The 25,454-nt window shown below is 46.3% G+C and overlaps 1 protein-coding gene across 5 annotated transcripts in view; it reads left to right on the top strand.

The window, feature by feature from the left end:
- ARMC9 (armadillo repeat containing 9) overlaps positions 1–25,454 on the top strand; it is a 114,651-nt gene that overhangs the window by 76,302 nt on the left and 12,895 nt on the right. For 4 of the 5 annotated variants that reach the window (XM_090056018.1, XM_090056019.1, XM_090056016.1 and 1 more), the window contains 5 exons: positions 6,142–6,246; positions 6,679–6,794; positions 13,715–13,839; positions 16,089–16,221; positions 24,305–24,477. In XM_090056018.1, the coding sequence (XP_089912144.1) occupies positions 6,142–6,246; positions 6,679–6,794; positions 13,715–13,839; positions 16,089–16,221; positions 24,305–24,477 (652 nt within the window). Of the gene's footprint in view, positions 1–6,141; positions 6,247–6,678; positions 6,795–13,714; positions 13,840–13,983; positions 15,204–16,088; positions 16,222–24,304; positions 24,478–25,454 lie in introns of those variants that run through there. The other variant, XM_090056020.1, reaches the window with a different exon arrangement.

The following is a 25,454-nucleotide window of genomic DNA, read 5'->3' as shown; positions in this document are numbered from 1 at the left end:
ACACTACTAGTAATCAAACAGACTTCTACTTTAGCATTGCCACTTTTTATTTTTAAGCAAGAAAATAAGTATTAACTTTTTTTTCAAGTTGTTTTTATTGAAAAGTAGAGTGCAACAAGGAGAAGGTAAAGCAGACAAATGCAAAAAAGAGAACAAATGCCAGTGAACAAGTACGTATTGGTTGCAGAGACACTAGTCGTAACGACTTGCTGAAATACAAAACTCCCCTTTATACTGATTTTACTGCACAGTAACAATTAAACGTCCATCTCAAATTAATGTGTATATTTGCTGCATTATGAAGGCAGAGGAATATTACAAAGGTCCCCTCGAGAAGGTGCTGTTCTCCCTCAACTCCCATTGACTTGCACATCTCACAAGATCTGGCCTTTGCCTGGCAGTGCCTTGTATACCTGAGATAAGTGGGTTTCAGTTATCCAGTTTCCATCGCATAGATTAATGAGATGGTGATGAGCACATGTCTGCTGGGACTGCACTGAAACCAGCAAACTGATTTTCATCTCTCACTTTCCCCATATTTAAGCCTATGTTTGGAGGAATGTCAATTAACTCTCACTACCGTTTTGTTCCTAGATGCAATGAACCAATTATAAACAAAACCAGAATTGAGTTATTATCTGCTCCCAAATTACTGGATGTAGTGCAGCAGGGGCCTGCCAGGAGCTAACCTGGATTACCTGACATTGTTCCCTGTGTTTGCAAGTTTTAAAAATCCCTTTTCATGGCACACCTCTGATTGGATGTGAGGTTCTATAACCATGACTGCCTAACGCCTGCTGTGAAAGCACAGCATGGTGAAACCTTCCCCGTGTCTCTGACAAAAAGAAATGCAAAACTCTGGAACTTTTGGTTCAGAGATGACACCATCCCCTTCTGTCTGGCATTTGGGTTTCTGAGGGATGCTGTGAACCTGGCTTTATTCTCTTGTGATGCGCAGGGGGGCTGGAGTGTTGTTGTAGCCAGGATGGTCCAAGAGATATGCTAGAAGCAGGGGTTTGTTGCTGTTTCTTTTACTGGATCAACTGTATAATTGGGAGAGATGTTAGATCAGCTTTTGGACACATTGTGCCCTGTTTGAGATCTCTTCTTCAGGACATGATGTACAGAGACAAGGAGATGACCTCCAGGAAGGTGAGCCCTTTATTTTGTAGTGATGTTGAGCACCTCTTAAGGTCATTTTCAGGAGTAAGAGAGAGTTAATTTTCAACGTCCCATCCAATCCTTGTTCCCACTGCTGAGTAATCTCAACAGCAGGGTTTAGATTTGGAGTCGTCCGAGATGTGCTTTTCCAACTGAATCATCATGTGGTGTAAAGAGCTGTAGGCCACTCTGTGCGCTGTTGTAGCAATGGCCAGGGTGAGGTGGTCAATTTGAAATGGAAATTTATGTACTTTTGTTTTTCAAGACCTTTTTTCCTTTCCATAGAAGAAAGAACTCTGATAGATGCTTTTTAAAAATTTGCATCAAGGTTCAGCTTAGCCTTGCTTAGCCTTAATTGCAGGGCTCCCTTTGGCTCTGGGTAACTATAATTTTATTGTTATCAAATGGAAGCCTAGTCTCAGTTGTTTGATGACCAAATTGATCTAGAAAAGTAATTCTCAGCCAGGGTATTGCAGGAGCTGTGCAATATTAGCATTGTTAGGTGTGCACGTGATTTACGAGTTCAAACTAGGGATTTCCAACAGGGATCCATAGTGCCAGAAGCATTCTGACCTGTTGTGGGTTTTCTGGATTCTTTGTAACTAAATAATTGCTCTATTATATTTCCATAGTCACAAAATAAGTGAAAGCTAAGAGCCAGCATTTATGGAGGGGGGTGCCTTGGATCTCTTGATGGATGCCTTGAGTCTAAAAAAGGTTAAAAGCAACAGCATAGAAGATTATAAGCCGAAATAAATTACAACTAAATCATGTACTGGCTTCACAAAGGTTATTGTTAATGCAAATAACCACCAATTTGTTGACTCTCTGCCTTACAGATCAGGACCTGTGTATTTCTGGAATGGGGAACATAATTGTTTTCTCTTGTTAGGTAGAGTTCTCTGACTATATCTGATCTTAGAGCCATCTGGAAAGTTGGCTTAAGGGAAAATTGAAATATATATATATATATATAGTGCTAGTTGAAAGATCTTTAAAAGTTTGCACAACATGGATGCATTTCAAGTTATCTGTATCTTGATTGTTCATTAACATATATTCCAATAGGTGCCTAGTATTAAAATACTTTAGTCACTAGCTTGCAAATATTTATAACCTAGTGACTGGAAGAACAAAAACAGACCCCCAAACCACCTCTCTATTCACTCCGTTATAGCAGTGTGTTTATGCAAAGATGCATAGGCAAGGTATACACAGATCTTACGTGCTCCTGTTGCAATGAATCTTCCCATTTTCTATTTTATTTGTATTATTTAATTTTAAATGAGTCCAAATTCTCTCTCATCTTTTAGCATATCTCACAATACTGACTTCTTAAGCCTAAACCACCCTGCTAAGAGTAGACGGACCTTGTTCCAGCATGGAGGGAGGGGGGAAATCTGACTTAATATCTACCAGTTGGTCAATGCAAATATGTGTAGGAATGTTAAATGAACTAAAAATATGAAGTTTCTTCCATGTAACTTAAAAGGCATTAAAGTCTCATGTAAATGCTCTCATTCAGAAGTAAAATGGCATTAGGGTTACATCTACACAGCTTTAAGCTACCTTGCTGGGGTACTGTTAGCAAGCTGGCCAGTGCAGTGTGAAGCTCAGTGTGGGGTAACTACTCCGTTATCTACTAGTTCTAGAGTTTTGCATCTCTTTTTGGCTCGGACCAGCCTGGCTACCAAATATATCTCATTATCTACCCAGTTTTGTGGGCAGGTTTGTGTGGAGTTGTGTGCTGACACAGCCAGGACCCCAAGCTCAGGACATGGCTTTCGTTTGCTACACCTTAATAATACTCCTTTACTTATCTTTTCTTATTAGCTTTACCTATCTACAATATTTAATCTTTAAATGTGGTTTTAATTGGGTTTGGATAGTTTTGAAAGGCTGTCTGTGGACATAAATATGTAATATGGAAGCTCTAACTCCAAGCTAATTTACAAACTTGAGATTTATTAGATAAGGGTATAATGGCCATTTATGGGGATGCCTTCTGATCCAGGTATCTATCACTCAGCACCTGGCAATAAAAGTCAGTAAGCTCCGGTGTGAAAAAGCATCCCAGCTAGAGGCTACATCAGAAGAGCTCAGTCTTAACCTTAGGCAAGCCATTAACACCTTCAATGCTGAGCTCCAGTGTGGGCTGTGTGGTGCTGTGAACCTTGTGATGTTTTTGCAGTGGAGCAACAGTGCTTCTGTTAGGATGGTACTCCAGATAACAGTCCAAGTGATACATTCAGGCTCGCGTACTTGGTACACTGGACAGTACAAAATCAGCTGAAAGATCCCCAGCAACGAGGGAACAAAGTCTAAAGGTGCCTACTTGACCAGCAGATCACAAGCCTGTGTGTGCAGGGTGACATAGAAACCTCAGCCAGAGGACCTTAAATGCTAGCAGAGGTAGAGAACATGGGGAAAGGAGCCAATCTGCGAAGAACTTTAAGGGTTTTCAGAATTCAAACTGTTGTCAGGCCTAGAAGCAGCAAGTGGAAGAAACAGAAAAGAGTGTTATGAATGTGCAGTTTAACTTCTGGCATGTCACTAGCTGCAGCATTTTAAGCAGCCTAAAAAAGGATAAATACCATGAAAGCCAGTAGTGATTTCTCTGTCATGTCTTTCATCCAGAAGGACTGCAGAGAGCTTGATATGCTATATTTAATATTTTCAAAGCAGTCTGGGGCGGGGGTGGCAAGCTCACCTCGGGCCCTGAGCCAGATCTGGACCACGGGGCTCCTTGTAGGCCAAATTCAACCCAGGACATGTGGGCTGCTGCAGTGGCCACCGTGGTGGTGGAGCCAGCATGGGGTTCCTTGGTGGCTGTGTGGGGTTTGGCAGGAGCAAGGGTAGCACAGGGTCCAATGACAATGGGGATGGGGGCAATGCATGGTCCAGCAATGCTGGGAGTGCAGGGCCTGGTGGGGACAGGGGTGGCAGGAGTGCAAGGTCCAGCAATAGTCATGCCCAGCGAGGCAAAGGGCTCAACTTCCAGTGCTCTCTGGTAGCGTGGTGGGCTGGATAGAGAGGCTCTTTGACATCTCTCACCTAGGGGTTTTAGACATGTTATGTATCTTCTTTGAAAACAAATAGAAGGTATGTGTTTAAATCTCCTAACCTTAAGAAATCTTGACTTTAGAGGACAGAAATCACTCTCTCCCACCACTGAAACATAGCCCTCTCCTCTGTCTTAGAATAGAGCAGGTGGGAGGAGAGATTTACATCTTATAGAGTAGCAAAATCAGAGATATATAGCGTAAGCCTACATGAGTCCAAGCTTACTTGGTCAGATGCTGTGAAAGGACATGCCCAGAGCAGTATAGCAAAGAGCGAGCGAGCGACTGGGATAGACGGCCATTCTGTACAGCAGCGTTAGGCAGCATTTTTAGAAGTGTAAAGACTGATTTCTTCAGTTTGTCAAGAGAAATGTCAGTGTCTGTCCTTTTGCTAAAAATGTTTTGAGGGAGGTTCATTAAGGGAGGAAAGTGATTGAGGACTGAGGTCACTTAATGGAAAGTGATTGCATGATGGATCATATCCTAGGCAGCTAACTTAACAGGAGCATTCTTAATTTCCCGACTGGAAAAAAAAAAAATCACAGCAGGGTTTTTATGCCAGAGAATATTTTTGTAAGCACAAGCAGCACTAGGAAGCAACAAACCAGCCAGAGGAGAGCAACGATTATTTTGTTTAAAATATTTCATAGGTGCTAAGCAGGTGAAGGTAAAGCAGACAGAATGTTTTAATTTATGGTTAGTCTGTTATAACTTCATATAGCATCTAACTGAATCCTTGTGCCCTCAGGTGTTGATTTAGCTGCCCTCCTCACATCCATCTGTCATTTCATTCACTGGAATGACAGCTTTGTTGCGGTTCTGTAATTCACCTCTGTTACTTGGCTAGTTTGTAAGCGTGTCCATGTACCAACCTGGAGAACAAGTTGACCACTTTTAATCTTGCACAGCCCTACCAGGGCTCTCATAGTCACTGGGACGCTATCCCACAGGGCCAAGGTGCTGTCCCCAGGAAAGACAGTGTCCAGTCTCCGTGGATGATCCACAAATTATTCTATTGATACTGGTTCATACCTGTGATATATACTTACAAGAGCTTTTGATCATGTATTAACTCTTTAGAGATGAACCCTTCTTTAGAAAGTGTGATGGTTGTTTCAGCATTTACTTTCACCCCTTGTGGCTAGAATACCCACCAGAGAACCAGATCAGAAAGGGGGCAAAATCAAATCCCTTGCTGTCAAAAGTTATTGTAAACTCACCCCTGGCAGGGTCTTGTGAAGGGGTCAGCCTCAGCCCCGTCTTCCAAACCCTGGACATGCTTTTTGATTTGGTTATGTACAGCAGAAGCATAGTGTTAACCTCTGTTCTCTTTCCCCACCAAAAGTCCACCACAACCTCTCATAACAGATGGAGAATCTTTCTTCCATCATGAGCTATCAATCTCACAGACCTCCTTTTCCTACTGGGCTGCCATCAACCCTTCAGTCCCATGACATTGCTTTCAGCTGGCAGGCAACAAAGAGAGAGAACGTACATCAATGCTAATAAGAGTAATCAAAAACCTTTCTGTTATTGTTGGGACTTGAGCTTCTATAGGCTCCTCAGCGGTGAAGATGCAAGGGAGACTGACCCTGAAATTACAGTACCTTTGATGCTGTGTAGCAGGGCAGGGTTTTTTAATGTATTTTTCCCAGAGCCTGATTAGTGGTAAGGGATGGCTGAGAGAGATTATTTGTACCTATTTTTCATTGTATTCAAAGTTTATTCAAGTGTGTGTGTGTACATTCATAATGTGTTGTGCCTTTTTCGTATAAATTATATAGGTAGCCTTAGTGGTTAGAGTTGTTTATTGTATATCATCTGATGAGTGCTGGGATGGAGATTAAATGCTCTCACTTGAAATCAACACCCTTCTTAGAGTCTGGATTCAAATAATCAAGGTGTGGTGTTGTAACAGGAGGACCATGACACAATGGAGGCTGACTTGGACAAAAATGAGGTCTTACAACCTCAGCTGGGAGAGCTGTCAGGAGAGAAGCTGCTGACAACTGAATATTTGGGAGTAAGTACCCCTCATGGGGCTTCTAAAATCACCAACTTCATTTGATTATTAAGTATTTAATTTCTACTTTTCCATCTGCTTTGGAAATTCAGAGGCTAAATTAGAATGGATGCCTGCTTCTGTTCTCTACTTAAAATGTTGGCTGAGCCTTAACTCTCTGCCTAGCCAGCCCCAATCCATTGCTATCTACTTAAGAATGTCTGACCTGCAGAAGTAAGATGAGCCTGGGAAAGGTGCGTCTTTGCAGGGCCAGCTGGGAACAGAAAGAGAGCGCTATGGTACAACGAAATGAAGATCAATGGTATAGATCTTCTGTGAATCAAGGCATTTCAGTTTAGTGGTATTAGAATAGTATTCATCTATCAGTCCCAATGACCCTAGTCCCCTATTTTCCTTTTTCTCCTCTCTTCCTCTCTCCCTTCTGTGTATTAGATAATGACCTATACACCCAAAGTAAAGAAGAAACTGTTCCCTGGTGTCCATCAGAGTATAGACGAGCCTCTGCAGAGACCAGTCACACCGGGCTGTCACAGGGCTGTGTATCCAACGTAAGTCTGGGGAAATGAGGCATGAAGGTGGATTTGTTTTTTCCCTTAACTTTGAATTTTACACTAAAACACTGTAACTCTAATGCATGAAAAATAAAGCCTCCATACTGGAAAGCACATTGCCATTGTCATTCTTTAAAGATCTCTAACCTTAAGTAATGGACGTTTGAAAAAGAAAGGGAAGGAAACAGCAATCAGAAAGATGGTCCTTTGGCCTATGTTGAAATAATGGTGTGAAAGCTTATAGATTGATTTTGTTTCATCTTGCAGTAATGTTGGTGTGTCCATATTGCCCATCTTTTACTGCGTTTTTGTGGGTGAGTTCCCGCATGGGTGAAATGTCAGTGAATCTGCCATGCAGTAAGCCAGAAAATGTGATCTCTAGGGATAGTTGCTGCCCTTGCATGAAATAAATTAGAAGGGAAATGAAGGAAGACAACAGTTACAGACATGAGACCTGCACAACATGTGTAAGATAAGGAGTAAAAGGAGTCTGATCAAAGAGAGCCTGGTCACATAAGCAGGTGTAGCTGAGGTCAGTGGTAAGATATTTGCTTGTAGTTGGATCTAAAAGTTTATCTGGGCCGTGAAGTTCATTGCATGTATTATTGAATTGCTTTTAGAGAAAGTAAGCCATACTCAGTTTGCTCAAGATGGGATTTCTTTTTACCCATGATAGGATTCTGGCATTGTCATTTTGCCCAACAAGAAGTCAAAGATTAGCCCCTTTTTTTTCTGGGCCATGAAACTATGTTACAGTGTTATGCCCTGTCTCAAAAATGTCATGTTCTGCATGTGCTTTTTAAATGAGGATCTAGCATCTGTTCTTTAAAACAGTGCAGTATGGTGCTTCAAAAGCCACAAGATCATCAAAACTTTTTAAAAAATATTTGAAAAAATAAATCTTTAAATGGAGCCCAGACGAGCTGACATTTCAGCATCCTTTAAAAAACAAGTAAAAAGTAATTCTGAGTTTTTATATTGCTTCTAAGTCACCCCTGCTAGTTTATTGTTTTTATAATCACATTTTTCCATTACGTGAAACACACATTTCTGTGCAATAGTATGAATGCTATAGTGTGGAAGACCAGGCAAACATCAGGGGAAATTAACTTGGAGTGGATAAACACTGAAACTTTCAGCACAAGGTGTTGTGAAATGTACCAAGCAAACCAGCTGATCCAGGCAGAGAACATAACTCATTAACCATGATCCTCGGTTTTACTTGTAAAAATAGCTGGAAACATTTGCAGCCAAGTTGTGATCATTTCTTGTAAAGCTGCTATTACAGCTTCTAGGCTCATAGGTTTGCTTATGGAGCAATATTGGTTGTATAAAATGGTAAGCAAGTTCCCACATTCAGAAAGTGTTTCATTGCATTTTAGCTGCTGTGAAGAATGCCTCTTATTAAGCCACTGGTGTACCTGCAGTATCTTTGAGTGCACCAAATACAAGACCTTAAGAGCAAAATTACTTGTTAGAAAAATGGCATTTTTTCCTGTGTAGTTAACCCCATGGTACTTGAGTTTAATGTGACTGTTTTGTATAATAACTTCTATGCAGACTTTCAGAAGAAGACATAAAAGCAAAGGCAATGTTTATTGTGTATCTACAAGGGCATTAACAATAAGCTCGACTAAGTCCGTTTCTGAGTGAATAACATTTTCACCTTGTCAGGATGTAGGAACTGTGTGATATGTAAATCAGACCCACGTTGTGACCTTAGCAATGTGTGTGGGTAGCTCGGAGCAGAGCTTACCTTGCAAAGTCCTGCTTTTTCCCCCATATACTATTCTTTGTTAACTGATGAAGGAAATGGCTTAGATGTAACTGTAGAATCTCATTCCTCTTCATCACATAATGGGGGTCCAGTATTTAAAGCATATGGTAAAAATGTTTCTTCAAAAGTCAGTTTTTCCATTTCAAAATCCCAAATGTTGGCAAACTATCTTTCTGTATTTGTGAAGAGAGGAGCAGCCCTAGCGATAATGCAGGCTGCTCTCAGTAACATAAGCATCATTTCATTACTAGTTTTCTTTCACTTTCTTTCCCAGAAGAGCCACAGACAATGCAGCCTTCCTACTGTGCTGCTGAACCTGAGCTCGAAGCTCCTTTACTTCAGGTCAAGGCTATTATCTGTGTCCAGCAACTCCCTTTCCTCTGCAGTTTCTGCACCTGGCTGCAGGCTAGCAAGCCCGGGTTCATTCTCAAGGGGTCTCTAATCAGAGTAGCATTTTATAGTACATGGTTAGTAGCGTTTACCTTTATATCTCAAATTCTACTGAGGCAACGATGGATTTCCAGCCTGCTGTACAGATAAGGAAGTTGCAGCACATCAAAATGGATTCACTTTTCCAATGTGGCAAAGCTGACAGTAGACCCTGGCTCTCCTGTGCACTTATAGACTGCGTCTTTTTCTGGATGGGATTAGATAACTCAATGTATGGTACTGCTGTCCACACTCGTAGCATACTAGAACTGATAAAGCCTTCGTTGGAGCTTCCAAGTTTCTTTGCATGATAGTTTCATAGTTTCATAGTAGCTAGAGTCGGAAGGGACCTAGGTAGATCATCTAGTCCGACCCCCTGCCTTAGCAGGAAAGAGCACCGGGGTCAGATGACCCCGGCAAGGTGCTCATCTAACTTCCTTTTAAAAATCCCCAGGCTAGGAGCCTGCACCACTTCCCCTGGAAGCCGGTTCCAGGCCCTAGCCGCCCTGACTGTGAAGTAGCGCCTCCTAATATCTAATCTAAACTTACCCTCCGCCAGTTTGTGACCGTTATTCCTGGTCACTCCTGGCAGCGCACGGGGGAACAGGGACTCCCCCAATACCTGCTGATCCCCCCTGACCAGTTTGTAGCAGGCCACAAGGTCCCCCCTTAACCTTCTCTTGTGGAGGCTAAACAGGTTCAGGTCCCGTAGCCTCTCCTCATAAGGCCTGCCCTGCTGACCCCTGATCATACGAGTGGCCCTCCTCTGAACTCTTTCCATATTGTCCACGTCCCTCTTGAAGTGTGGCGCCCAGAACTGGACGCAGTACTCCAGCTGCGGCCTGACCAGTGCCGCATAGAGGGGGAGGATCACCTCCCTGGACCTGCTCGAGATGCATCTGTGGATGCATGCCAGGGTACGGTTGGCCTTCTTGACTGCCTCCCCACACTGCCGGCCCATGTTCATCGTGGAGTCAATGACGACTCCAAGATCCTTTTCCGTCTCCGTGCTGGCAAGAGGGGAGTTCCCCAACCTGTAAGTGTGGTGCCGGTTCTTCCTCCCCATGTGCAACACCTTGCACTTATCAGTGTTAAACCCCATCCTATTCTCATACGCCCACCGTTGCAACCTGTCAAGGTCAGCTTGTAGCCTATTGCACCCTTCTAGTGCACCCACATCCCCCCACATCTTAGTGTCATCAGCAAACTTGAACAGGGTGCTTTCTACCCCGTCATCCAAGTCACTGATGAAGATGTTGAACAGTGCAGGCCCGAGGACCGAGCCCTGCGGAACCCCACTGCCCACGTCCTTCCAGGTCGAGAAGAACCCATCCGCTACCACCCTCTGGGTGCGGCCCTCCAACCAGTTGGCGACCCATTTAACCGTGTGGGCATCGACACCACAGTCTCCCAGCTTTTTGATGAGGACAGGGTTGACTCCAAACCATGATCCGGCCAAATCACAGTTCAAGCCTCTTGTAACTCAGTCACCATCATCACCAAATGAGAGAAGTGTCAGCATCCCACTGGAGACATGTTAAAATGTGCTCCTTGCACCTTTGTAGCAGTCCCAGTAACTTGGTTTGATGGACACGTGTCCTTTGATGATGCAACGCAATCACTACACATTGTTGCGTCCAAACCAGAATTTAACAGTCCATTATTTTTACTGATTTAAAAAAATGTTGTAACGGCTAATTTGAACTAATTCAGTAAGATGGTACAGTCAGCGTGAAGTGAATGCCCATCATAGTTTCTAGGGTTGGAAGGGACCTGAGCAGATCATCTAGTCCGACCCCCTGCCATGACAGGAAAGGATGCTGGGGTCAAATGACTCCAGCAAGATGTTCATCTAACCTCCTCTTAAACACCCCCAGGGTAGGAGCCAGCACCACTTCTCTTGGAAGTTGGTTCCAGACCCTAGCCGCCCTGACCGTGAAGTCGCGCCTCCTGATATCTAGCCTAAACCTCCCCTCTGCCAGCTTGTGACCGCTATTCCTGGTCACTCCTGGCGGTGCTCGGGGAAACAGTGACTCCCCCAGTGCCTGCTGATCCCCCCCGACTAGTTTATAACAGGCCACAAGATCCCTCCTCAGCCTTCTCTTGTGGAGGCTGAACAGGTTCAGGTCCCGTAGCCTCTCCTCATAGGGCCTGCCCTGTTGTCCCCGATCATACGAGTGGCCTCCTCTGGACCCTCTCCATGCTGTCGACATCCCTCTTGAAGTGTGGCGCCCAGAACTGGATGCAATACTCCAGCTGCGGCCTGACCAGTGCCGCATAGAGGGGGAGGATCACCTTCTTGGACCTGCTCGAGATGCATCTGTGGATGCATGCCAAGGTGCTGTTGGCCTTCCTTACTGCCTCTCCACACTGCCGGCCATGTTCATCTTGGAGTCAACGATGACCCCCAGATCCCTTTCTGCCTCTGTGCTGACAAGAGGGGAGTTCCCTAACCTGTAGGTACGGTGCCGGTTGTTCCTCCCGAGGTGCATCACCTTGCACTTGTCAGTGTTGAAACCCATCCTATTCTCATCCGCCCACCCTTGTAACCTGTCCAGGTCTGATTGTAGCCTGTTGCATCCTTCCAGTGTGCCCACGTCCCCCCACATCTTAGCGTCATCAACAAATTTGAACAGGGTGCTTTTTACCCCCTCATCCAAATCACTGATGAAGATGTTGAACAGTGCGGGCCCAAGGACCGAGCCCTGGGGGACCCCACTGCCCACGTCCTTCCAGGTTGAGAAGGACCCATCCACTACCACCCTCTGGGTGTGGCCCTCCAGCCAGTTGGGCCACATTTAAGATAGGAAAGTGCAAAGTCACCGCAAAAAATGAGACTTTCATACAGTGAAACCCTCTGTAGGTAGCTTCTATATGCAGGAAAGCTGCTGCAGTACAAAGGCAACAGCTAGATTATCTAGATCAGGAAATTCTTTAACCAGAGAAAAGAACAAGATTTAATAGAGGCTACGTCTTGATAACTGTAGTAAGCAATTTCAAGGCAGTCAAACTGATCTAGTGATCCAGATTTGAAGCGAAGGCTTCGGCTGCATTTGTTAGTCTGTAAGGGGCAGCTTTGCCCTGCCTTTGGCTTGATTTATTTAGGAAAAGTACTGACCGTGTCTCATCACATTGTCTGGCTTGTCTATATGGGGACACTCAAGAAGGTGAATCCAAACACACTAAAGGTAGCAATTTAATGATACCTGTGTGGCACCCTGTGTGGATGCTCCCATTCAGAATTCAAGTAGCCTTAATTTTGTTTTGATTCTTCGTGAAGGCGTTTAACGAGGTTTAATGAATCCACTTTCAATCCACACAGCAAGGGCTTTTCTGCACAGAGACAGAAGCCTGCATTGGGGTGGGCAGAAATGCTGTGGCTGAATAGCTGTTCTGCACGAGAAGTGGATTCACTGTACCTGCAAAAGGGTCCTTTAGTGTCCACAGGGAGATCTACTATGTAATAACTGTTACATGGTAAATGGCATCCAAGCTACTTTCCCGTAACCTCTCTGTGTAGACAAGGTATTCATTAACTCAGAAGAATTTGTGGGGAGAAGGGGCCTCCTTGTATTGACAGGCCTTGGGTGTACTACATAGAGCTATTGTAGCAAGGAAAGCTGGCACAGAGCACCAGAGACCTTCCCATTTGGTGAGATCACTCAGGAGGGATAGGAAGTCCCTCCAGCTCAGTGTTTCTCAACCCATGGGTTGCAACCCAAAAGTGGGTCGCAAGAATATATGAAAGGATTGTGAACAAACTTTAAAAATGGATCAACAAACTTTAAAAATAGATTCTTCTTTAAAGGAGAAAAGTGTGGGAAGCCGTGGCTTTTCCCTTGTAGGTTGGCAGAGCTCCAGCCTGCAAGGGGCTGCTTGGGGCACCCTATGCACCACCCTCCCTCCCCCCAAACACCTACCTTTGCCCCACACACTGGGGGTGGGGGCCAGTGGGGCGGGAGTGAGAGGCAATGGGTTGGGACTGGTCATCAATGTTTACAAATGGTCCAAAACCGGTTGAGAGCCCCTGGACTAGATATCCCCTTAGAACCTGACTCTTTGGAGAACAGTTTTCTGCCGAGAAGCGTCCGAGTTGCCTTTGCCTGATCTGGGCACGACTGTTCAGCGAAACTCATCTCAAAGCAACTTCTGTCTAACCTCCCCTGACTTTTCATCTGCCCCCCACTGGCCTCTGTTACCCCATTTGATTTACTAAGTCATTTGCTCTCTCTTGTCCTTCAGAAACGCTTCACTGCTAACAGACAGCCCCCTGTCCATGAAGCCAGCAGATCCAGTTCTGTAGCAATTGAGTTAAAATACTCTGCTGTGCTTTGAAATCCCTGTTTTGTGGAACCCCAGTAATATTCGTATGCCCCTGAGACCTGGTAGACTCACCAGCATTGTTTCTGGTTTAAGGGTCTGCTGGGATTTCATCTCTCCAAACTGTCAGGCATTACAGTTTCCTTCCCAAGCTATTTATTACACTAGGAAAAAATGTTAATTTCAAATACATCTCACATCAGCTGGGTTGGAGAGCTGCAGTCAAAACTGTTACAGTCATGTAGTTAAATTATGGCTTTAGCACTAGCTCACAGCATAAAATATGCCTTTATATTTCTTCAGGACCGTTACAGGAAATGAGATGGTGATATTCAGGCAGCTCTTTTAGGCTGGAAGTATTCATCACCCTGCGTTCTCATTTCTCCTCCAGGCCAGAAAATGATGCCATTCCTTCCCATGGCAGGGACGGCAAACTCCAGACTCTGCAGAGCTGTCATCCTCCCACCCGTAGTGGGAGCAGGTCCAACACTTCTGACTTCTGTATTTCTTCTTCATGTAAGGATGGGCTGGGAATGCTGCGGTTAATTGTTCCTAACAATCTGGGCGGGTGGAGGATGGGGTGGGCATTTGGAGAAGGGGGCACCCCGGGGGTGAGTTGGAGTTTTACAGTGTGGTCTGCAGCTGACTTTTTTGGTGCAGAGAGAGAGACCACAAGGCCCCAGCAGAATGACACCCTGGACAACTAACAAGCACCTATGGAGCTGAATGACACCATGGTCTGCAAATCCCAGCACGCATGCTCTCTCTTGATCTAAGCAGAGGTGCCAAGGTTTGAAACCAGGGCCTCACACATACCAAACTTGCTCTCAACCACTGAGCAACTCCCTCCGTCCCCCCCCAGCAAAAGAACTGCAGCTTGCAGGGCCTTCAGTTTCTAGCACGGCAGTGCTACTTTCTTGACCAAATAGACCCCTGGGCGGATCTAAACAAGGCCTTATCTGTTGGTACCTGTTAGCATCTGTTGTCATCTGTTCAGTGGTTCAGCTACAACAAAAATGAAGGACTGATTTTAATTAATCCTACTGATGCGCTGGGGAAAAGAGGTTACAGACAAGGCAATAATAAAAGTTTGGGGGAGAGGACAGTGTATCCCCTTAAGTGTGGCCCTAGACTTCTAATCCATTGCCCATGCCATCCTTGGTTGGCATCATTTGAGAGACCCTGGGAGATGCTAGAGATCCTTTCTCTGCCCTTTTACTGGAATCAACACAAACCCCTGTATCACTGCAGAAATGTGAAGTAAAATTGAAATGATTCTGAAATACTGTATTTCCAAGCCATTTGCCAAAGGGAGGGACAGGGAGCTCAAGGACCAGGGGAGTAAGGTCCCAGCTTATTTGTGGGGATACAGTCTAGAGGTCAAGGTAGGGCACTCAGTCAAATTTGCTGGAATTTCACTTTAAAGGCTCTTGAAACTTTCCAGTGCAGAATTATTAAAAAGCCCAAATATGCTTTGAATCAGTGAAGACAAGGCATCTTTTTAAATTTCCGAGAGGAAATGAAAGGGATTCTGCAAAAACCAACCAAGGTTTCCCAGACAAGAATCTGCTTGCATAATGCTCTGAGCTGATCTATAATAGCTAAACCAAAGGGGGTACATTTGAAGCATATGAAGCTCCAGTTCGAGAGACCTATTTGAGCTCTCCATATATTCTGTCATAATGAGAGCAGTGCCATTTAAGCCTCAGGTTTCACATAGGAATAGGAATATGACTAAAGTATTTGACAGAGACACTAGCTGGCCAGATGCAGCAGCTCTGAACAAAAGATACAAGTCAATAGGAAGCCCACTGAGTTGGCAGGAAAGCCAGGGTTTTAAATTTTCAAACTTCATAAAGGGCATTAAGCAAATCAGACATTGAAACCACTGCTCTTTGCTACTTAAAAATGTGTGGTGTGAAGAAATCCACCATTGGATGCAGAGACTGAAAAATAATTCCTTATATTTTAAAAGCTGAGGGAGCACAGCAATGCCTTGTAAATGTTGTATTTAGCCAGTATCTCAGCATTAAAACATACCCACCAGTGGGGTGGAAAATCAGCAGCCAATCCTGGCCAGTGACACTGGAGCAGTTCACAGGGGGGTGGGGAATTTACTCTACAAAACACTTCTTCCTCTCCTGTGACACTTTCCCAAATGCTACAGTGAAGAAAGAACAGCTCAGAGAGCAATGCAGTGATCATTGTATTCCCTCTAGGACCTCTCTTTCTTCCCAGGAAAAGAATCCCATTCTGAAATATGTCGCATAGACTTAGAGGAGTTCAAACCTTGGCCTTGCTGTTCTTGTACCATGATGGAAATGGGGAACCTTTTAGATTAGGCCATTTTCCAGCTCCGTCATGAACAGTCCAGAGTCAGGTTCGACACAGCAGGGTCACAAAGTGGGCAGCGATTGACCAAGAAGGAGGGGGTGGATGAAGCTGGTGAACCATTTAGGTCAGAGTAACTCAGCATCACGAGGAAGCATAGGTCTTTGCCCTCTTTCTTGACCTAGAAGTCCTCAACTTTTCACATGGGGGTCTACCTTCCCTTCCTGCCCCAGAGTTTCCCTGTGCGTGGGCTTCCCCCTGAGGAAATACAGCATAGCCATCGTTTGGTGTGCACCCAGTGCTGCTCTAAGGGTCTGTCTTGGGTACCTCATTGGCACCTGCTCAGTGCCATTCTGATAGCAGCTACGATACACTTTTTTCGGTGTTCTTCACAGAGATCCCCCTGCATTGAAACACCCATTCTTTTCCCATAGCAATTGAAATCGAATCATCCAAGATATTCTCATCCAGTCTCAGAATGGAGCCACACGCCTTAAGAGCTACTGAAATCCTGTCTGTCCAATCCACTGATTTCACCCAGGACAAAGTAAACGGGCAGCCACACAGGTACGACTTAGACACGTGGTCATCTGGAACAGGGAAGGAGTTGCGGGGTGGAGAGGGGTGTTTAGCAGCTAATTCCATGCTGCTGTAAAGACAGCCTGTGAAGTCATCTGCTGTATGATGTAGTGTGGTGTGACACCGCTGGGATAACGCTCGCCAAACAAAATAGTCTGAGCATTACAAGTGGCATCTGTTCAATTTTTTAAAAAAATCTGTGCCAGAAGAGAAGAAATCTAAGGCAAGATCTTATTAATGAACATCACATGGAAGCACAGCACTGTCACCTGCGAATAAAATACCCAGGTGGCTTCCTCAGGCGATTTACTGTGCTGAGCCCCGTGAAGACATCTTTCATTGTAGAAAACAAGAGCTTGGGTGAATTGGAAGAAGGTGACAAGGATTAAATTGCAAGAGGTAAAGAATTTAAATACTTAAGTGGATCGAGAGTGTTTAAACCTACTGAGCTGACAGCCCCATTGACCAGAGGCCCTGATTTATCCACTGAGCACAGGTACCGCATGGGCAGCAGCCAAGCATGTTCTCCCATTATTGTACATCAGCTCCAGGCTGAAAGGATCGCTAGGGAAGAAAGAGTATTTTGGGCTCTCTATCTGGGGTGTGTCCTGTTCTGCCAGTTGTGATGGCATTTTCTGGGATGTGAAGACTTCTTTGCTAGTAACTGCCAGCCTATTTCTTTTAACGGAGGCCGTTACAGTTTGATCAGATGTATGACTGCCTTGTGCCATTTTTGAAACAAGGGCAGCAGAAACATCTCAGAAGCAGATGAATATATGGGATGGGTGGAGCTAGACACCTGAAGGGACAGGGTGTGAGAGTGCAAGGATGTACCGAGCTGTCACATATGCAGGAGCTCTGAATGCACTTCCCAGTGCCATGCTCAGGCTCTCTGCCTTGGGCCAGACTTGAGGGCAGCTGTGCATGGTTTGGACACCAGTGAGTGAGACTTACTTCTTCACCATGTACTCAGGCTGGCTCAGGAGGCTGTGCAGATCTGTCATGCCTCCTTGTCTCACCAGTACATACCAATGCTCACAGTATGGGAAATAAACAGGAGGAACTCGCCCTCAGAATAGCTAGTTCAAACCCAGATGTCATAGGGCTAACAGAAACGTGGTAGGATTCGTCCCATGACTGGGCAGTTAGCATTAGGGGCTATTGGCTTTACAGGCGGGATAGAGAAGGAAGGAAAGGTGGGGGTGGGCACTCTATGTCAAGGAGCACTACACATCCTCTGCCAGCAGAATGGGGTCAGAGGAAGGGCAGGCTGAAGTGCTCTGGGTTAAGATTCAAGGGGACTGTGGGGAGAGTGATTTGACGGTGGGGGTCTACTACAGACCCCGCAACCAAGGAGAGGAGCTGGACCGGGAATTTTCGGGCTACCTTGCAGTAGCACTTACGGCAAGGGATGTAGTTGTCATGGGTGATTTTAATTACCCGGACATCTGCTGGGAGGAACAGTCAGCCAGGTTGGACCATCCCAGGAGGTTCCTGGCCGAGATACAGGACCTCCACTTAATCCAGGAGGTGCATGGTCCCACCAGAGGAAATGCCCTGTTGGACCTGGTCCTGGCCACAGGCGATGACCTGGTCAGGGGCCTCCAGGTCCTTGACCACCTGGGTGATAGCGATCATCGCTTGCTGGAATTCACCATCCAGCGCAAGGTGCCAAGGGCCTGCAGCAAGGCGGTAGCCCTAGACTTTAGGAGGGCCAACTTCAACAAGTTGAGGAGACTAGTGGGTGAGGCACTGGGGTCCTTGAGGGCAGGGGAGCTCAGTGTCCAGGACGAGTGGTCATTCCTTAAGGGAACAATACTCAGGGCCCAAGGGGTGACCATCCCAACAAGATGCAAGGGGGGCAAGAGTGCCCGAAAGCCCCCCTGGCTTACCAAGGGTGTCCGGGAATGCCTGCTTACCAAAAAGGCGGTGTACACCCGGTAGAAGGGGGTGCTATCTCCAAAGAGGAGTACACCTCCTCTGCTCGGGCCTGTAGGGGGGCTGTCAGGAAAGCTAAGGCGGACATAGAGCTAGGACTAGCGTCCAAGATCAAGGATAATAAAAAGTCCTTTTTCAAATATATAGGGAGGATGAAGAAGGCACCAGGTAATGTGGGGCCCCTGCAAAGTACGCTGGGCAATCTGGTGGTTGCGCCAGAGGAGAAAGCGGAACTCTTTAACTAATTCGTCCGTCCGTTTTCTTGTGCAGGGACCGGGACTTCCCCGCTGTGATGCCAGATGGACTCGAGGGGGACGCCTCCAGACCTCAGGATGGGGAGGACTGGGTTAGAGAGCTTCTGGAGGGGCTGGACGTGTTCAAGTCAGCAGGTCCAGATGCTCTCCACCCCAGGGTGTCGAGCAGGGGTTATTGCAGGGCCCTTGGCATGGCTTTACGAGTGCTCGGGCTAGGTGCTAGATGACTGGAAGATAGCTAACGTGGTCCCCATATTCAAAAAAGGGAAGAGAGAGGACCCGGGCAACTAGAGGGCTGTCAGTCTTACCTCTATCCTTGGGAAACTCTTTGAGAAGATCCTCAAGGAGCACATCTGCGATGGGCCGGCTTCAGGGATGATGCTCAAGGGCAACCAGCACGGTTTCATTAGGGGCAGGTCATGTCAGACCAACCTGATTGTCCTTTATGATCAGGTCACAAAGGCAATGGATGCAGGTGTCACTGTGGATGTAGTCTTTCTGGACTTCAGCAAGGCTTTTGACACTGTCTCCCACCCCATCCTCATTAAAAAACTAGGCTACTGTGGCATTGATGCCTACACAGTCAGATGGATTGCAGATTTGCTCAGGGGTCGTACTCAGAGGGTGGTGGTGGATGGGTCATATTCCACCTGCGGGGAAGTGGGCAGCGGAGTCCCCCAGGGCTCGGTCCTCGGGCCCGCGCTGTTCAATTTCTTCATCAGCGATTTGGACAACGGGGTGAAATGCAACCTGTTTAAATTCGCTGATGATACCAAAATTTGGGGTGAGGTGAGCACGCTAGTAGGGAGGGAAAGACTGCAACAAGACCTGGATAGGTTACAGGAGTGGGCTGACATAAACAGGATGCGTTTCAATACTGACAAGTGCAGGGTGCTGCACGTGGGCGGTAGAAACCAGCAGCACACTTATAAGATGGGAAACTCCCTTCTTGAGAGCACGGAGGCAGAAAGGGATCTGGGAGTCGTTATTGACTCCAAGATGAACATGAGCCAACAATGCGAGGTCATGGTTGGCAGGGCTAACCGCACCTTTTCATGCATCCACAGGTACATCTCTAGCAGGGCCAAGGAGGTGATCCTCCTTCTCTACGCGACATTGGTCAGGCCACAGCTGGAGTACTGCGTCCAGTTCTGGGCGCCCCATTTCAGGAGGGATGTGGACAACATTGAAAGGGTCCAGAGGAGGCCACCCACATGATCTGGGGACAACAGGGCAGACCCTGCAATGAAAGGCTGCAGGACCTGAACCTGTTCAGCCTTCACAAGAGAAGGCTGAGAGGGGACCTGGTGACTGTCTATAAACTTACAAGGGGGACCAGAAGGGTTTAGGGGAGACACTGTTTCCCCTCGCACCCCCTGGCATGACAAGGAACAATGGACACAAATTATTAGAGAGTAGATTTAGATTAGATGCAAGAACTACTTCACAGTTAGGGCAGCTAGGAGCTGGAACCAACTTCCTAGGGAAGTGGTGCTGGCTCCTACCCTGGGGATATTTAAGAAGAGGCTTGATGACTACCTGGCTGGACTCATTTGAGTCCAGTCTTTTCTCCCGCCCAGGCTGGGGGTCAGACTTGAAGATCTACAAGGTCCCTTCGACCCAACTTCTGTGACTCTATGATTCTATGACTGTGGAGAAAGCAACAGATTGCAAATGGACACGGTCTCCATCCTGTTCTCAGCTGGGCTTTGTGCTCACTCCTAACTACAAAGCAGCAAACTTTCCTGCTAATTCCTCCTGAGCCCTGACTCTTCCTTTCTCTGCATCTGAGCAGCTCAACCCCTTTTCACATAGGACTCCCCGCATCTCATGCATCTGCCACAAAGAGTCCTCCATCTCCCTTCAGTCTTGCAACTGGCAATAGCACAACGTTGTTCTCCTTCCCTGCTGTACAGCTCTGTTAATAGAGGAGTCTCTGTCTGGAGATGCAAGAGTGAAGTCTTGCACAAAGGCTGTATCGTAGCATCGTGTCGGTTCTGTTACTGTGTTGGTAATGATAAATGATTACAAAATCAGCCTCAGGTTACAGGTTGTACGGGAAATGTAGTGCAGGTAGGCATGGCATGAGAAGTTGCTTGCCAGCAGGCTGATAGTTTTGCAGTAACCAGAACTTAATGTGCTATTTCCTTAAGAAAGCATGTACAGTAATCTGTTCTTTCAACAAGCGGCAGTGCAAACAATTACTGCTACTTCCTTAATCTCACCCATTGCTAGGGCATGAAAGATGCAAACAAAGTAAGGCAATCCTTGATCCTCTGGATCATGGTGTACATGAAGAGATCTAGTCAAGTGCCTGCTGAATCTGCTTGTATGCAATCCTGCGATCGTTGCACCAAGATGTTGAGCATGTACACCTAGGCAAGAGCAAGGGGGAATGGAGGCTGCCCAAGACCTGCCATCCCCCCTTCAGACCACTGAGACAGAATCCAAAGGCCAGAACGAGGTCAGTGCCTCGTTGTAGTTTCTGCCAGTTCAGTGCCTCAATGGTTGTAATGTCTGCCAGAGAGCAACAGATAACTGCTGCTGATTGCCCAATGCCTCAGCTAAGGCGCGTTTCTATTAGGGTGACGTCCCATAGCCTTTCTCCAACCAACGAGTACCCACAAGGCATTGGGGGCTTTTTGAGGTGCTCTTTACTAACCTTACTCTGGAGGTCGCAACACTGGTGTTGTATAGGAGCTGCCCCATCGCAAAGAGCCCCACCATGTTGCCCCTGGATCTTCCAGTTGGATGCAGTCTACGGTCATACCCGGACCATGGTTACAGCCCACTGGTTTCTGTAGCCAGAAGCATGCAAGGGAGTGATGTGTCTGTGCCTGCATCTGGCCATCTTTGACTCCCCAGCTCGAACGAGTCTTGTTATAGTGGGGCCTTTGGCAGGAGTGCAGCACATAGGTTAAATGTGTGCCTCTCCAGTGGCAGCCAGACAGCCTCACTGTTCTGTCCCCATGCCGCTGCCCACCTCTTTTAACATGGTGGGTGTTCATTTGCCCATGCTTCTTGGGACATACATACCAAGGCACCTCAGGGAGGTGAGGCAGAGCCGTTTTCTTTGAACACCAGGGTCACTGGGTTGGATTTCCCTCTTTCTCACATCTAGTAAATTGGGAATAATACTACTGAGGTCAGGACAGATATGCTGGTACTAAACCAGTCTGTGAGAGATGTGGTGCGCTATGTTGGCAGTGTCATTCTCCAGCAACTTCATTTCCATTCCAAGTAATTGCCATTTTAGCTGCTGGATGGCAGAGGGAGAGTTGTCCCCATTTTTCTTGGTTAAGCTGAAGCACAGTATTGTTTTAGTATCTCGTGACTTTATCCACGCTGTGAGAGAGAGACTGTATGCAGGCAGTGTGTGGATACCCCCCTCATGTGATTTTTAATAAAAATTTCTAGAAATGCAACTTTTTTCTGTTGGAGAAAAGAGGAAGCAATTCATCTTTGTAACCCTTCCCCATTTCCTGGATGGTTACTAAGACTGACCAGCTGTCTGTCATGCACTGGTTATCTCTGGTTGCTCCCCAGGCCAGCTGTTACCCAGAAGCAAATAGCTTTGCTTCTTCTAAAGGAAGATTTAGGTTTCTTTTTAGCGCTAACTACTCCATGTGCTTGCTCTCAAATTACAGTGTGCTGTCATGAATGTCTCTTCTTATGAAGAGCTGCTAAATATTTTCCCACGAGAGAGTTGTCTCCAGCACTTCTGTAGTTAAGCTCTAATTATTGCACATACAATAGCAGGTTTCTGTGCTGCACAATGAGAGATCTCTGGGAGGGAGAGGGCCGTGTTCCTCCATCTTTGTATGCTTTATATTCGACGTCCAGGTAATAGCAAGGTTCACCACACTGTGGATCTGAGAAATCGTGGCAGGTAAAGAAAGGGGGTCTGTAATGCTCACTTGCCATATGCAGCAAGTATGTAACCTTCCAGAAAGACTGTCTGCTTTAAATAGAGTATTTTCTCTGTGCTTATCCCATTCATCTCCTCTCAGTGCCTATGAACATAGACACAAAGGACTGGAAGGAACCTCCCAAGTTAATGTATGTCATGTTATCCCTCTCATACACTTCATGAATTGTGAGCATTCTGCTTTGCTTCGGGTGTAGTGAGATAGGTCCCAACATCTAATTTCCTTGGAGATTTGTCATGGCCCCACTAGGGCTTTTAAAATCCAGAGTCTCCTTATTTAGAGTTGTGCAAAAAAGAAAGCTCACCTGCAGCGCAAACCCTGCACAGCTTGTTTGTGATGCTTTCTTTAGGCATTAACATATAAAAATCACAGGTACAAAACATGTGCGGCATGAGAATAGTGAAATGAAAGGACTAGAGCCCAAGCAATACAAATGAAAACAGGAGATAACCACGGTGCTTTATGGAGAGAGACCTCAAACTCTCTTACGTGAGTTCTGAACCTCAGGGATGGTTTTATAGCTTGAAATCTTCTTGGCCAGTCCTAGTATCATGGAGAAGTCAGGCTGGAAGGGACCTCTATAGGTCACATAGTCTAGCCCACTGCTTGAGGCAGGACCAGATTCTTCTTTTTCTAAATACTTTCTTATCATCTGCCGTACAACCTTTTGAAACAGCAACAAAGGGGAATACAAGAGGCAAGTGAACCTTGGCCTGAGAGGATCTTGTTACAAGGATGTTTTGGAGCAGACTTCTAATTGACTGTGTCCTTAGCAGCAAGCGTTTGCAAAAGCAAAATCCGGACAATTAGCGCTGCTTAAAAAAAACCCAATATAAAAGCAACTTGGACTAAGGCATCTCCACACAAGGGGAGCAGCCGCTGAGGAAGAGCTATTGAGCGCTGACTCAGCAGCATGCCATCCTGGAGAGCAGATTAAATGGTTTGAAATCCCCTCATCCTGCTTCCTCCCATTGACAATGGCTTCTTTTGATGGAGCAAAGGAGGTAGGTGCCCTCCCACTCCATTTTAATGACCTGTGTTTGGATGGATGGCACCTTTTTGGATCTCCTTTGGCTGTCCTTGCGTTTCCCAATTACAACCATCCTTTCCTTGCAGATCCTGTTTCAATGTGGTCTTCTCTGGTTAAGGAAGAATATTGGCCTATTGGTAACCAACAATGAGAAATGCAAATGTAATAGCACTCCATGAGGTTGGTTTTGGTTAGGTGTCTTCAGAGTGTTCCTTGAACCCTTTTTGTAAGAGCTGCACCCCTCACAGGAAAACTGTTCCTGGAGTTGGGGAGATGGGAGAGGAGACTACGTCAGCATGGACATTGACTGTACTTTGAACAGTGATGTCCTTAGGGCATATGGTAGGGCATTAGATAAGGGCCCATGCCAGAGAGCCTCTCAGAGCTACCAAGATGTCTGTGAATGGCCCAGTGGAGATAGTGCCAGGAGTTCCCCATTTCCTGTCCTTGCTGGGATCCAAATGTGTGACGGTGCCCGTGAACCTGAATGTGAGAGGAAAGACTCGTGTGCACTTCGTAGGATTGGGACCCATTGGAGACATTGCAGAAATATGACAGTTCAGGTGCTAATAATGCGAGATACACGTACACAGCCCTTCTGCATCTTGGCTTCATCACGTTTGCATTTGTGATATAAAGAATGTGCCGCGGAAAACTTGCAATTCAGTTTTGATTAGGACAGGCAGGGTCTCTTTAGTGAGTTGTCTGTACTGTACCATGCTGTGGAATACCTATGAGTACTGTGTATAGCTCCATCTGCAATCTCCATGTACTTGTGCATGTAGTTCTGTGTTGGTCAGCATGCACTTTGCATTTGGTTTAATCGCACACGTACAAATTGCCTGTTGATTCTTCTCCATGTCCCTCAAGGTGAAATTTATGGATATGCAGATCCTAACACTTCCCATCCCTTCTTGCAGCGAGTTTTCTTCTGCCTTCAGCAGCAGACCCAGGATCCCCCGCACACCCGACATGCCTTGTGCCAGCACCAGGAAGGGGAAAATCCCAACCATTGCTCCCCAGTTCTCTCAGTCCGGACCGCAGCAAACCAGCCGCCCCAGCTCTTCAAGTTCTTCTGCAAGAAGCAGGCAGAGTAAGAGAGACCCTCATTTTTCAAGTTGTCTGTGTTTCAGGGAGCAGGGGAAGAAGGAAGCTTCACAGCAGCTCTCTGCCAAATGTTCCAGTGCTGCAAGTGCTTGAGCAGCGTGCGACAAGGGGCAAGATATGCGCCTCTTTAATTGTATCCTGCCGAGCTCACTGCTTGTATCAGAAGAGCCGTCCTCCTTCCTGTGCTTGACACAGAGGGTGGCTTGAAAACACAGGTGCACCTAAACCTGGTATTGCTTCAAACTCCTTCCAGCCCCCAAAATAGACTTTATCTAGCTTCTGTCAGATTTCCTGCCTTCACGGCCTCTCCTGTGTGTAACCTGCACCTCACCTCTGCCTTTGGCCCGCATAGCCTCAGAAATCCAACCCAGGTACAGCTTGCTCACTCAGAACTTAAAAGGGGAATCAGAAAAAACAGTTAAGTGTTGGGGAAGGGAGGGCTGAACTGAAAGCAGCTTCCAGTCTGTTTGAATAGTCTTACCCCTCTGACTCAGTGTGTGATTGCATCCACTGAGATGCCAAAAGTCCACGCAGCTCTAAGTGCCTGTAGGAAGTTCTAAAAGAGTTTCAGCTGTGTCTTCAGGTGGAACGAGAGTTTATTCTTATCTGGCTCCAGTTAAGAACAGGCCTTTCCTTGTAGTGCACACAGGACCTGACTCAGCGCTCTATAAAGGTGCTGTTGGCAGAAACACCGGTTGGCTCTGCATGTTATTCCAAGTGTAGCAACCTAATTATCATCCGAGCTTGCACATTTGAAGCACCTTTTCATCTGAGGATCTGGGAATGCTTCACAGACATTGAACTGCTTCACAGCACCCTCAGTGCCTCAAAGCATGCCTTGGTGGGGGGGATGGAGTGGGGGGACAGGGATGCAAGGATGCTTAGTCCCACTCACACAGAGTGAATTTAAGTCCCAGGGGTTGAAGTGACCTGGGCACATTCACTGGCCATGCCACACATGTG

The sequence above is a fragment of the Crocodylus siamensis genome, chromosome 6 (genome assembly GCF_052110815.1).
Source record: "Crocodylus siamensis isolate JL-2025a chromosome 6, ASM5211081v1, whole genome shotgun sequence".
Classification (NCBI taxonomy): domain Eukaryota; kingdom Metazoa; phylum Chordata; order Crocodylia; family Crocodylidae; genus Crocodylus; species Crocodylus siamensis.
Note: the sequence above shows the minus strand (reverse complement) of the source record. Positions and strands in the feature narration are given on the sequence as shown.